This window comes from Dreissena polymorpha, chromosome 8, assembly GCF_020536995.1.
Source record: "Dreissena polymorpha isolate Duluth1 chromosome 8, UMN_Dpol_1.0, whole genome shotgun sequence".
Lineage (NCBI taxonomy): Eukaryota > Metazoa > Mollusca > Bivalvia > Myida > Dreissenidae > Dreissena > Dreissena polymorpha.
Window position 1 is genome coordinate 39,053,785 of NC_068362.1, and position 15,321 is coordinate 39,069,105.

Genomic DNA, 15,321 nt, shown 5'->3' on the forward strand with positions numbered 1-15,321 from the left:
TGACATTGTTTGTGTTTGTTAATAGCTGAATCAGTTTACGTAGCAGTTGCAATGATTATGCAAGCGAATGTAAATCCCTTTTTATCAAAAGGATAGTAGTAAACCGTGTTTAAATTAATTTCAACCAAAGTCGTGGGGCAATTTATATGTATCATAATGTTTCAGGATGAAAGTGTCTCCTTAGCTACAAGTGTTTGCATGTCGTGTATCGGTTACGGGCCTGATATTAGAAAGCAACGGATTGAGTGGTACAGAAAGTTTGGTAGGAGATTCAATTTTGCTTTATTTGGCTTTTCATCGATTATGATTGTGGGAAGTAAAGCAGAGGGATTAACCCGCTTTTTTGAAAGTGATTTTGACCTTATTTGCTTATTAAATCGGATAATATGTATAGAAAACGACAAAGACACCAGCGGCATAGACATAAATACAACAGTGCTTATAATGGAAACAGATGACCGTTGTCCCGGGTATTGTAGACTGATGTTGTCAAGATATAATTCGTCTTTTGTCTATCATGCTCTTAATCGCGCCCTTTTGAAGGATGAAGCTGGCAGACTTTTCTTGTCAAGTGATGGATTTCTTAAGCTAACTGGAGGATGGTTTTTGAGTTCGCCACAAGTAATGTACCTTCCGCGCGCGGGTCCTTCATTGCCAATGTTCTTTCAAAATTTGCATTTTGATCGCGTAGTCGCATTGCCTTGTCAATGCCCCGACATCCTGAACAGATGGGCTGAAAGACCTCGGAATTGGCCGCCGCCGGATGTTGTTCAGAAAGTCGTATCATTAGAAGTATTTGTGGCCCCAGTCGGATTCAAAGATAGTAACAGTTATACTCTAGAATGGAGATATTGCTTTAACAGAGCGGAGACAGAGCTGATTATCAATTTGAATGACACGCAGACGAAATTATATGTTCTTCTGAAAATGGTAGTGAAAGATATACTCAAACCGCGAAGGAAAGAAATCACATCATATATGGTGAAGAACATAGTATTATGGCTGACAGAGAAGAACCAACAGACATTGTTCCACGAAAAAAGTTTGCTTCACTGGCTACATAAAGGTCTGGGAGAATTAAGAACGGCAATAGCTACAAAGAATCTTGAATATTATATGATACCAGAGCGAAACCTGATGGCAACCAGTGGACTAGAAAATGACCAGCAGAGTGTATGGGTGGATACACTGACGGCCATGATGGATGAAGGACCGATGGTGATACTAAGATTTCAGAAGATAAGGCAAGCAATTATTTCCTATCCTGAGCCACTTCTCTGGTACAACAAAATCAGAACGGAGTTCGAGTTGATATTGTTTGTTGTGATCAGTTTGTACGCACCGTTGTTAGAATTCAAGCCACTTAATGATTCAGCATTTCATGAGTATAATATTCGCAGTTCGGAGATCCTTCACGAAGTCCACAAGCGTCTAAATAAGGAGGGCATTTGGTTTTATGATATTTGGGATTTAATGTTAAGAATGATGAGATAATACTAGTGCGGACATATATATGTGCAATAGCATAACTATATTGATCGCATAATTTGACTTCATACGAGTTACTAATGATATAGCAAATATAGCATTTGTAAAAGATATAAATGCGCTTACAAATTACACGAAAATAACTTAGCAAAGTATGTCATCGAACATAAAACGTATGCTATACGCATACAACTAAAGTTATTTCCTGTAATTAAAAGTGTGTACATCCTAACCACCAACCTCAAATTATAAAAAGTATTCTAACATTTAATAACTTCAATATGATTGATTCTATGTCTTTGTGCAAAATAGTAATAGTGTGTCATTCCTTGTTGTGTTATGTACATGCTCATTGAAATCAAACTCGTTTGAAGTCATCTACGTAAACTGACGGTTGGTTAAGGCACATCATTTGACAAAAATCAAATTTATGGCGTGTTTCAAAGATTAAGTTATATTAGAATTACGTAGTGTTGACAATAAACAATAACAGTCGTGAAAAATCTATCGACGGCTTCAAGATTGCATTGCTTTACATTTTGTATTTCATTTTAAAACAATAATAAACATCCCTTTACATGTACATGTACCCCTTACTGTTTCATTTGTATACGTTAAACAGGTTTCTCCGCATCAGTTTTCAGGGACGTGGTAAAATAAGTGGTAGAATTAAACTCCCTGAAAATGAATTTTGCAATAAGAATATATCTTATATATTTAGCCTGTGTTCTTGTTAAAAAATTCAATGTGTACTACATGGTTTTGTTTCACGCAGCGTAAATTGTTGTCACCGATTTCAGGCGTTTTCATGGATTTATTCTTATACCTTAAGATATTGGCACACTTGCAAGAAAAACGGTATTTTATGCACAAAAGATTTTTGCAAATGTATTTTAATAACTTGAGATATTTGACAAAAGTAAAGTTCTGAACGGTGTGTTTACATTCAATCCAGCTCGTGTGTTACCCCTGAAAACCCCGTTCATTCTGCAGCCTGGAACTGTTGTTTGATTAGATTGCAAGTGTATGTTTTGGTTCAGACTTTTCTGTTAGTCTTCTTGTTCAGTACTTTTTCACATTTATACCGTAAGCTGCTTATGAATTTATTTGATTTGTAAGCCCAATTTCTTTTGTTGTATGTTATATTTTGTTCGCGTCATTGAGCAGAAATGCATATGTTATATTGATATGGCTATCATCTTTAGATTAAACCAAGATTTAAATATGTTTAGTTAACGTATAACACAGATAGGGTACCTTTCTAATTCACCATTCATTTCTGATAGATCAGTTGATTTGTTGACACATATAATTTTTCTAAATGTGTATGAATAATCTATAATTCTTTCCGTGAATCATGTCCCCAGATTTCAGCAGAATAGTGACGAACGGGGGTTACTACTTTAGCAAGGAGCTTGCAATTGTCTTTAGCTGTGAATTAATATCGGTTTACCACAGATAAAAGTCGATGAAGTGCTTCTTTACCGTGTTCTGAAATCGATTTTGTTCGTTTTATTCAAGTTTCCGTTTCCGTGATTTATATAACTAAATATTTGAGTCATCTTTCGATTTCGAACGGTTCATTATATAAATATAGTTTAAAATAGGTATCGGTTGCTGTTTTTTTTTAATTACAATTTTTGTTTTACTTTTTTAGATTTATAGTTTGAATCTATTAAATTTATTGTCAAGGTCATTTAATATTAATTAGACGAATTTGGACGAAGTTGATATTATGTTCGACGTAATGCAATAAGTTGAATGTTATATGATTCCTTTACTATTAGATTTAATTGTTTCATTAATGAACAGGATATCCTAATTCAGCAAAGGGCGCATTGTAATAATTAACTCAATCTCAATTTTGTGTCAGTAATGTTTAGACTACAAAATATTATATCAAATCAATTATGTTAACAACATTCTCCATTAGTAAACTAAACTCTGTCAATCACATTTACTTGACATGCTATTTAAAGCCTCTATAACGCTCAAAATCAACGAAAATTTCGTAAAGTATTTCTTAAAGTAACAGTTAGTTAACACCTAAACAATCAATGTTCCTTATAGCAATAGCAACAATTTCAATGCTAGATTTGATATGATTACATATATTTTTGTAGATACAAAATGCTCGTTTGAATTTCTTTGTGACACATTTAATTTCATTTTTATTTTCCTCGAATAAATCTATTCATACGACACACGAACACTAAAATCGTACCATGTTAGTGTTCATGTGTCGTATGAATAGATATAGTTGCGGGAAATTTAAATGGAATTAAATATGCAAAACAATAATAAAAACGAGCATTTTGTATCTACAAACATATTTTTACCAGACCACATCTAGCGTTGAAATTTCGGCAGTTGCCATAAGGAACACTGATTTTTAATTGTTTAACTTTCTTTTACGAAATATTGTACGAAATTTTCGTTGATTTTGAGTAGTAATGTGGCTTTAATTAAAATATATGCAATGTTTATATGGCTATGTACTGATTGTATTCACTATTCAAAGTGTCTGTGTATATGTCTGTATTCAGATATTCGATTGTTTAACCTGTCTGCTAATTTTACCAGTGAATACATGATATTAAGTGTGGTAACCATTTTAAAGCTTATTTGTGTGGCAATTCACTTTGCAAAGTAGAAAACGACTCAAACAGTCTTTTCATTTATCATATTCAATACAAATGAAAGGAATAATTTTGAAAAAAATGTTCAGTATAAGGCTGCAGTCATTTTTGTTCTTTCTTTTTTTGTAGCCAAGTTTAAATTAAGTTATGTTTTTGTTTTCATCACAACATTGTGTCAGTCTGTTTAAAAACATTTGGGAATTTATCGTAGATAAAAAAATTCGTAGTACATTTTGCATAGTTCGGATCTCTGCCTTTTTAATACTGGCGTAACCCATTCCCCAGCTATCATAATATTGCACAGTATAATACATGATGTTGAATATAGTTGTGAGGTATAATTTAATAGAACTATATGTTGTTTAATTATTTTTGCTAATATAGTGTCTGGTCCACTTGATTTGCCATTGCTTTTTCCGATATATTTTAGATTCGGTAATTGGCAAATTGGGTTGTTCATTCTCAGTGTGTGGTGTATTTGTATTATGTTAATCTGTTGGATTGTGTATATTATAAAATGAATCATTTTAATTAAGGGGTGTTGCGGCAGTTTATTTAACCGAGGATATATTTATAGCAACACCGATGATGCTATTATCACAACTCAATATTTTTGTTATCAGTATCATCAGATGACCGAGTTGGTTCATAATACAATTATCAGTGGTTCGATCTCAGGCGGGGTTAACTTTTTTTTTTACTTTTTTTTTCTTTCTTTAATTTCATACTTGTTTTATATTGGAGCTCTTTAGTCCTGTTGTTAACATTTATCAATTTAAAGCATTTAAACTTCAAAACATGCCGAAATATGTGAACATGTAAGTTATTAATGATGAAGGTCGAGTTTGATACTGTATGGTATTATGTTTGTGATTAAATTTTTTTTATTAATGTCTTTTTGTAAGCTATTGTGATCCATGTTAAGATTGAAAACAATTTCTAATGTTTATGCATATTTCTGACAATCTATGTACCGGTACCTGGGTTTTGTCTTATTGCTGATTTTTTAATTAAATCTGACGTCTAGACGGTAGGGATAATTAAAACAAAAAATCTGTTAAAAGTGCGGTGACACCCTTTTTTTATTTGTGTTTTGTGATGACAATACGTAGATGAACATATTTGAGCAGTTTCGCAGAATTCTATTTGGCAAATTTTTTTTTAATTCCATTTATATGGTTAAAATAGTAAAAAATGATGTTTTTTGGGTGACATAAAAATAAAAATAAAAATCTTAAAATTTAACTTGTGTACTCCATTTTATTGGTAGTGTGTGGTTTAATTAAATGTTATATGATGTATCTTAGCTTAAATAATATCTACATGTTGCCAATTTCATAGGTTATTAATTATTTTACGCAATTACAGATTTTCCAGTTTTATTGAAAAAGTACATGTTATATAATGGTGAATAAAATCAAAACATGGCCGGTGATCCTATGTTTTTATTTCATTTTTCATATAGTATTTGTATGTTCATCTTAAATATAAATTTTTGACAAAATCTATTTGATGGAAAAAAAAATCAGCAAAACTGCAGCAACACCCCTTAAGTCTTTAAAATTATTGAACGTTTCACTAATTTTTAGCTGTAATTGTATTATTTGATTTATAGCACTTTTAAATAATTGCATTTAAAAGGTGGCGATGTTACATAGCCGTGTAATTTTATTCATCTTATATCTGCATTTTTGCTATTGTCGAAAATAATTGTATTTCGTTCTATAATGTAAAAATTGTTGTCTATTTTGTTAGATTGATTATTTTTTAAGGCATTTTTTGGCATTATGGAAGTTGCATATTGCTGTGTTTGTTTCTTCAAGTTTTATCAAACCATTCTGGCACTTTTAGATGCGATGCGATTCCTAATCGCTTCAGAATTTTCGGAAAATGAACTTTAGAACTTCAAGAAATGCCTACTATTTCAGGACTGTTTTTGTGGCTAGAGTTATTTCAAAAATGAACATGATCATGAAAACTTACCGAAACATCATGTTAACAGTATTCTTCAACAAGTATTGATTTACAATAACAATTTACTTTATTATATGAGAAAAATCAACAACAATGCATGATTATTTCATCTTGATGTGTTTTTATAGAAAATCATATATGCATATATTGGTATTTCACCGCCCCACTAACTATTTAATCACTTTATATTGAGTTGATATATTTGTATGTTATAAATAAATGTAACATACAGCACTTATTTGCACATAGAATAAATTATATGAAAAGCTATCGGATTTTAGTGCGTTTTGTCTTAAATGAATTACGCGAAATCCCCCCATACATATACACACTTGTGTGCGTGTTACTGACTAATAAATGTTGTAAAAATGTTCTTTCGAAGATTTGACATGGTAGCTTGTTTGTGGACGCATGTGACAAAATAAAAACTTTTATCATACCGCCACATTGATATCTGCCTGATATAACGTTGCCTGATATATTTTTTATATCATGGTCAACAGGAAGTTCCAATATCAGTCAATGTTTGGAGTTACGTGGGATTTTCAATAAAGTCAACAATTTCTATCAACATGAAGCAGGTTCAACAAAACAAACAATGTGATACCAAAAACGTACATATTTTATTCTAGTTTAAAGTCATAAATCACAAAAACGTTTATTTTAAAAAAAATCACAGCCCGCACTACAGAAGTTGAATGACGTCATCAGTGGGACAAATCTTAAAGGGGCCTTTTCACAGATTTTGGCATTTTTTTAACTTATTCATTAAATGCTTTATATTAATAAATGTAAACATTGGATCATAAAAGCTCCAGTAAAAAATCAAGAAAAAATTTAAAAAAAGGAAAAGAACATTGCCCGGAGCAGGTTTCGAACCAGTGACCCCTGGAGTCCTGCCAGAGTCCTGAAGTAAAAACGCTTTAGCCTACTGAGCTATTCCGCCGAGTACACATTCTTGACGTATTTTATACCTTATGTACATTGTGTACACACCGGTCTTACTGACCTGTGTACTAACGCGCAAGGAATTGTGGGTAGCACTTCTTTTACAAGTGAAAAGTAAAAGCGAAATTACGTCAAGTAATCGTGCTTCTGAAAATCGATATCAGTCTTAATAGAGATTCAAAATCGCATTTAAACATATTAAATAACATTTCTTTAAACAACATTCCATTTTAAACACAAATTTAACATCTTTTTTCTCATTATAAAAAAATATTCATTCCTACGCGGAACTATTTTGGCGGAAGCACAAATCCCCAAATCAGGGGAATGTGATGCGTCCTAGCATAGAGGTGACAATAACGTAGTGACGTCACCATCTATGTATAGAATGACCTTATATAAGCAATCTTCGTAGTTTCACAAAATTTACAAGGCCATTCGTGTCGCTCATCTCGCGGTGTTCGGACGTATTCTTCGCACCTCGGCATTTTCGTTGCGTTAGGTTAGGTCGTGAAATTAAGCGGATTATCTTGGAAATATTGGATTAATAAAATAAAATTGGATTAATAGTAAAATTAATTTGGAAATAATAAATCAAATTTAGGGTCTAATAAGATCTTCTATTTGAAGGCGAATAGTGGAGTTAAATAAAAACGTAATTAGCGTTAAAGTGCTTCAGTGCAAGTAGGAAAATTATCTAATTAATTAATGGGATATAATTAAATCTAAGTGTTTAATTTAAAAGCAAGTGCTCCAGTGTTAGAAGGAAAGGTGATATTTAAGTGATAATTGTGTGGATAAAATCGGTAGAATCAGGGAAAAAGAAGTGCTTCGGAAAAGTAGTAAGTCTATAGCGTAGTACGCCAACCTTTTCCAAAAAAAAAAAAAAAAGGAAAAAAAAAAAAAAAAAAAAAAAAAAAAAAAAAGTGACTTTAACATTATAAAATTCTTTCCTCGGTTTAGATTACCCGAGATCCTTTTAATTGATAAAAGCAAGACATAGTTTATATATCTTTGGTAATATCCTTTAAAAAAAGAACGCGAAAGAAAGTAATCGATTAGTATTTTAATGTCTTTAATGTAATAGCACTGTGAAATTATCTGACATAAAGAATCTAGCCAATTTAACATTTAAAAGATAATCACGCCAATTTCAATAGTTTTTCATTAGAGTGTGCTTTTAAAGTTTAAACAAAAGAAAACAGTATAATACATGGTTTTATAACAATTCAATATTGTATTCAGTTAATCAACATACAATATTTTTCCAAGAAAAGCTATTTGATAAGAAAATAAGATACAGAATAAGCGCTTTAAGTGTAATGTAAAAAGACCCTTTACAGTATAAAAACCTACGCTCATTAAGATTAGAGATCGCGTAACAATTAGCACGTGCAATTTGCAATTGTCGCGAAAACAGGGACCCTCTGTTTACAACCAATTATCGGACTACCAATCAAGCGCCCAAAGACCCCTATTAGGCTAAGACCAATTAGAAGTAGATACCATTTACTATTCGACTACTCGCGAATCATTCATCAAACCGCTAATAACTGAAAATAAACTAACTAGAACGCGAAAACAGGGACCATCTGTTTACTACTAATTACCGCTGTACTAAGTAACAGATCAAAAGGGCCCTATTTAGTTCTCAATTAAGACCTATTAGACTACTCGCGAAGTCCCTATCGAACCGCAAATAATTGATAGATAATTAACTACTCGCAAGTAAAGAACAAAGAATTTTCCTCAATAAACTTAAATCCAAACACTGCGCGAGCGGCGAAATCGCAAACATAAGTACCCAATTGCTTCTTTCCATTACATACAAACAGCTTAAGGAAAACAAGACTGAGATTTTACAAGGGAAATAATAATTAAGATAAACTTAAGAAAAACGACTTCCGTACACGTATTATTCTAAATCAAACCTTACCGCTCTTCCTATCATTACTATGTCCGGGCCATTTAAGAAAGTTCTCAGGAGAATGAAGAGGTCGTTCTCCAGTAAGGAAACCTCAATGACGGAAACCCCTAAAATCAAGCGCGCAATGTTCCGCCCCGGGGACATCTCAATTGACTCCGAGTCTGGCGCTCCGTATTCAGCGACGCGTATTACCGATGACACCTCAATAACCCCAGTCGTCCCTGTAACCGTGACTCCCCAGACAATTAATGACAATATGACCAAAACCCCATCGACCACGAAGCAGACTTCTCCCCCTGCCAACGGGCCATCATGCTCCCAAACCCATAAACATGCCCCGGCAATATGGCTTACCTTTTGCCTTACCACTGTCGCGGTGATCTTCCCGCGAGAGAAGGCTAAGGCAATAGGGGAAGCCTTTATCAAACTGCTAGGCTCTGAGAGAGTTAGACCCCTAAAAGAGTCCAAAGCTGGTCTCCTCTTCAAAATTAGGGACGACGCACTCAACCAAGCTAAACATTTCTCCTTTGATAGATTTGACTTCAAGCTAATTGCTCAAACTAAACTTGCAAGGGGTGTCATCCAGGTTCCCAAAAACGCGGATATAGACAAATTAAAAAACGATCTAAAAAACAAATCCAATGTAGAAGCAGTCCATAGTGGTCTTAAAAACAATGTCATTACGGTCACATTCAAGACGGAAAACGCCCCAACAAATATACTAGGCCACAATGTTAAGCCCGCGCTCCTAGCAACTCTTCGATGCTTTAAATGCCAGATGTTCGGCCATGCGTCCAATGTTTGTAACAATAACGCGAAGTGCCCACATTGCGCGGGGAATCATTCGCACGCGTCGTGCAATACCAGGCACGCTAGGAAATGCGCAAACTGTGGCGGCGGGCACAGCGCGGCGTATAAGGGGTGTCCGATCTATCTCAAATACCAATCTACTATCAACAGCAAAAACTTAAAGGTTACCAATCAATACATCAATAACCTTCAAGCTATAAATAAGCGACCCAATCTTGCCCATATAGCTAAACAGTTAGTTGGTAAATCTGAAACAGAAATTTTGTCCATACTCAAAAACAAATTCCCCGAAAATGAGGCGCAATATAATATTGAGCATACCACTCCTACTCCGCCCGAACAACCGGCATCAACATCAACCACAAATAATGTGTCCACAAACAATGTTGAACAAACATTCCGCCATCAGCAACAACAACAGCATAAGCTACCCTCCAGCTCACAAACTTCAGATCACCCTAAAAAAATGCTCAATCCTATACCATCACCGCAACAAACCAGGCAACAACAACAACCTAGGCAACAACGCCATCATCAGCAACGACACAGGATATCCGACCACCCCGCGTATTCTCCCTTCATTATACATAGAAACCGGCTACGCATGGCCCGTAACAGCTCGACCCCGATCATGCGCCATAGCCTCCGCAAAGGACACGCGATTGCACCGCCGTTTCCGGTCTTCTTTCGCCACGCATACGGAATATATTAAGTTAATCCAATAGCCTTAAGCCCGTACGTTAGGTCAATTTAACACACCAAACCCCAAATGTCTGCGACAGTTCATATTCATAATATAAACAGTCTTACAATTATGTCGTGGAACGCCCGAGGGGTTACTCACAACTCAAATGCAAAAATGTACGAGCTTCAAAATTATGTTAATAACAACGAAGTGCATGTAGTATGTCTCCAGGAAACGAACTACAAAAGTAATCACAGACAAGTTCATTTAAAAGGATATCAAGAACCTGTGAGAGGTGAACAAAGAGAAAAACTTATAGGCACTGGGGTAGCAATATATGTAAAATCGGGCATTTCATTTACTAAAATAAACATTGATCAAGATTGCCCTATTGAATCGTGTGCCCTCACACTGTACTTGACTAAGCACCAATCATTCCGCATTCAATGCGTATATGCTCAAACTAAAGATAATACGTGTAAAAATTATGCAAAAATATTCCATTCAGTTGAACATAGAAAGAATAATATTATTGTTGGCGATTTCAATCTAAAACACCCCTGCTGGAACCCCGAGGGTGATCCACGATGCGACGATAACTCTGAAAATCTCCTAAAATTAATTAACAATAACAGCATAAACTTCCTTAACGACGGTCAAATAACGAGATTGTCTGATCGCGAAGATCAACCCGACAGCGCGATCGATCTAGCTCTTACCTCAGCCCATCTTCAAGCTATAAGCGATTTCAATGTCATTGACGACTCGTTTGGAAGTGACCATCTTCCAATCATAATAAACATTAAGACAAGAATAGAGAATACCCTTCCGCCCACACAACACAAATGGAAAATACACAAAGCCACATCTGAACAATGGAACAACTTTAAAACTCAGTGTAATAATGAGTTCCTTCCTAATGTAGATAATACTGACACCAACTCTTACTTTAAATCCTATATAACAAAACTTAAAACTGCGCTTGATAACTCAATCCCTGTAAGCAAAACACCTAAAAAACTCAAACGGTCTGTACCATGGTGGAATCAAGAATGCACAGACGCCATTAAATATCGTGAAAAATGTAGGAGAAAATGTATCCGAATCAGAACCGGACCTAAGTATGACAAATATAGGGAAGCCCGCAAAAGTGCTAAACAAGTATTAAAAAAGGCAAAATTAGAAAGCTGGAACGAATTCTGTAATAATCTCTCACATAAAACAACTAGCAAAGAACTATGGGATCAAGTTAAGCGCATGCAAGGCAGACCCCCTACTAATACACCTATCTTTCGGGTTAACAACGAAGTTCTTGTATCTAACGCTGATAAAGCTTCTGCCCTGGTACAACATTATCAAAAAGTAAGCAGTGACGAAGGATACTCTGAAACGTTTATTGCAAAGAAAATAAAAACAAAAAATGAATTTCCTGTCTGGTTACAATCTCTTACCGAAGAAAAAACTCACAAGTACAATGCTCCTTTTAGCCTGTTCGAGCTCGAATCAGCTCTCCTTACATGCAAAAACGGCGCGCCGGGCGACGATTACATCCATTATAAGATACTTAAACAACTTCCACTCTCGGGGAAACAAGAATTACTTGCCCTTTATAATAAATCATGGTCTGAAGGTACTCTTCCTGATGAATGGCACGAGGCCACAATAATTCCGATCCTTAAAATCAATAAGCCTAAAGACTCTCCAGCCTCATATCGGCCGATCTCTTTAACCTCTACGTTCACCAAACTAATGCAGAAAATGATAAAACCGAGACTCTGCGCGTATCTAGAAAAACATAACAAAATTTCAGAAGTCCAATCGGGCTGTAGATCTAACCACTCTTGCGAAGATCATTTAGTACGCCTTGAAACTGATATTAAAAGAGCCCAAAATCTTGGTCAAACCGTAGCAGCCGTATTTTTAGACCTCACAGCCGCATTCGATAAACTATGGAACGAAAACGCCATTAAAACACTTAATACGTTAGGAATAGAGGGTAAAATGCTCAACTGGCTTGCAGCTTTTCTTACAACGCGTAAAATAAAAGTGAGACTGCATGACGCGACATCAGAATCAGTTGAGACTATAAACGGCTGTCCCCAAGGTAGTGTCCTATCTCCAATATTATTTTCCGTGACTATGAACACCCTAGACAGAGAAATTAAGGCACATAATTCACAAAATAACACTGATCTAATCAATTTATCACTTTTTGTAGACGATAGTGCAATATGGACCACATCTAAATCACCGAATCTAGCAATTACTAAAATCCAAAAAGCCCTAACTGCAATAGAAAACTGGAGCGCATCGTATGGCTTCCAAATAAATCCCACAAAAACCCAAGCAATCTTATTCCCTGCCAGTGCACAAAAAGTAGCGGCCAATGCACGTAAAGCAACTCGATCTAAGAAAACCCCTAACCCCCCACAACTTACTCTATGTGGTGCTCCTCTTCCGCTTCTTGACAACATTACTTTTTTGGGTATGACATTTGACAAATATTTAACATGGAAAGACCACATCCTTAAACTAGTTGTACGCTGCCAAAAGGACCTCAACTTTCTAAAATGCATCCAAAGAAACAACTGGGGTACGGATAAAAAAGCCCTTATGCGTATCTATAAAGCCACTATCTGGGCAAAAATAAACTACGGAAGCATTGCGTACAATTCAGCCAGTGAAACATTACTCAATAAATTACAAGTAATCCAAAATACGGCACTTAAAATTATAACTGGTACACGTAAATCTACAAGCACCGTTCTGCTGCACGCTGAATGTGGAATGATAGAACTGGGTCAACAAAGGCAAATTAACCAACTAAAATACCGCGCGCGCACGCTATCTATGGGACCACACCTCCCAATTAACCTTAGTGTTACTGAAGACCCGGCCTACCAAAAAAGGAAAAAGAAGAGTGGTCTCCCGTACGCGCAGAACGTGCTCGAGCTAGGAAATTATTATGAGACTATTGACATTAAAACTCAGGAACCTACATACTTTAGCTTAAGAAATCTATCAAAACCAAATATTGACTTACATCTAACAACATTAATTAAAAAATCCGACAACGACCCAAACAGTGGCTCTATAGCTCAAAACTATGTAACAGATAAATATGGGGATTACACCCAGATTTTCACTGACGGTAGCAAAAATGAGGAACTTGAAATAGCAGGCGCGGCCTTTGTAGTGTTTCAACCCAAAAATGTCATTATACATCAGTGCAAGGTAAAATACAATAAAGAACTGTCTATATTTGCTTGCGAACTAGCTATAATAAACAGCGCCATAAAGTGGCTTAATGAACTTGAAACCCACGAACGCTCAAACTACGCGATATTAACCGATTCTCTCAGCGCCTTACAAGCACTTAATGCAGGATCATCGAAAACGCGTCCCGACCTTATATGTGCAACATTAAAGGGAATCACAAAACTAGCAAACAACAATATCACTCTCCAATTCGTATGGATCCCGAGTCACGTAGGCATTCCGGGTAACGAACACGCTGACCAACTTGCCAGAATAGGTTCCCATGAAGGTCTACCCTCTGATTTAAAGCCTAGCGCGCGCGAACTAATTGCAATCATTAACCAAAAAGGGTATAATGAACAGGATCACAAATGGTCAATTTACTGCGCCGATCATAATTTACCGATATTAACCAACCCTAGCCATAAGATTAACATCTATAGTCCCATTAAAAGGGAGGACAGGGCTTACTCGCGCATGCGCCTAAGGGTGACTAGATTGCACGGCGACTATTACAAAACTGTCCTCTGCCCCCAGTGCAACATTCATAACACGTTTGAACATCTTTTCTTTATATGCCCTAAACACGCTGAACAGAGACTAGAACTAAGTGCAGGGGTAATAGCCGCCTACAAAAACCCACTTATCATTAATCGCGACTCACTGTTGATGCCTCCAAGCGGAATCGCTCCTGTTGTGCGACTGCACGTGTTTAAATTTTTGCGCGACACGGGCTACTTAGATAAAATATAATATTCCGTTGGACTATTAGCGGTAGATAGAAATAACAACACATACCGTCAGTTATATACTGCTTCATTTATTCAAATTAATAATAGCAATCTTATGTACTAATGACGGGCGGGACTCGGACGATGGTCACTTCGGTGTGCACCATATGGCCACTCGTCTGGGCCCGAACTGAACCTAACCATATTATCCCGGCCCTATAGGAAAAATTAAAATAAATAAATAAATAAATAAATAAAAACTCAGATCAATAATGGCAACTTTATGTACTTATGACGGGTGGGTCTCGGACGATGGTCACTCCGGTGTTGTCCATATGGCCACTCGTCTGGGCCCGGCTCGAACTTATATACTATTATTAATTAATTTGGTTCTAAAACTGTACCGTAAAACAATCCATGATATATGTAATTTTAAAGATTCCAATTAATAATGACTATCTTATGTACTTATGACAAGAGGAAAATTGCATCAATAAATAAATATATATAGAAACACTGCATGTAATGTGCACGCCGAGAACCTATATTTGTATTTGGGGTCCAAATGTACTTTGGATTGGTAGTACATTACAATGCAGTGTCCAATAACACCTTGTTGACGTCAATACATAAATAAACAATACTATAAACAAGGCAAAGATGAGGGAGCTGTCTTTAACGAACGTTCCCGGTTTCCTCGTCTGCGCTTTATGATATATAGGAAAATTACACCAATAAATAAATAGATAAAGACTAATAATACTAAAACGACGGAAGGGTACGTCCCCCCCCCCCCCAATACATATGTCACTTGGCCCCTTTCGACCACTATGGATAAGCTCTAAGCCTTCTTTTACAACC

The 15,321-nt window shown here is 35.7% G+C and overlaps 1 protein-coding gene across 6 annotated transcripts in view; it reads left to right on the forward strand.

The window, feature by feature from the left end:
- LOC127843074 (uncharacterized) overlaps positions 1-6,371 on the forward strand; it is a 46,789-nt gene extending 40,418 nt beyond the window's left edge. For all 6 annotated transcript variants that reach the window (XM_052372883.1, XM_052372885.1, XM_052372881.1 and 3 more), the window contains exon 16: positions 166-6,371. In XM_052372883.1, coding sequence (XP_052228843.1) covers positions 166-1,494 — 1,329 coding nt within the window. In that variant the 3' untranslated portion in view covers positions 1,495-6,371. The remainder of the gene's footprint in view (positions 1-165) is intronic.
- The last annotated feature ends 8,950 nt before the right edge of the window (positions 6,372-15,321 follow it).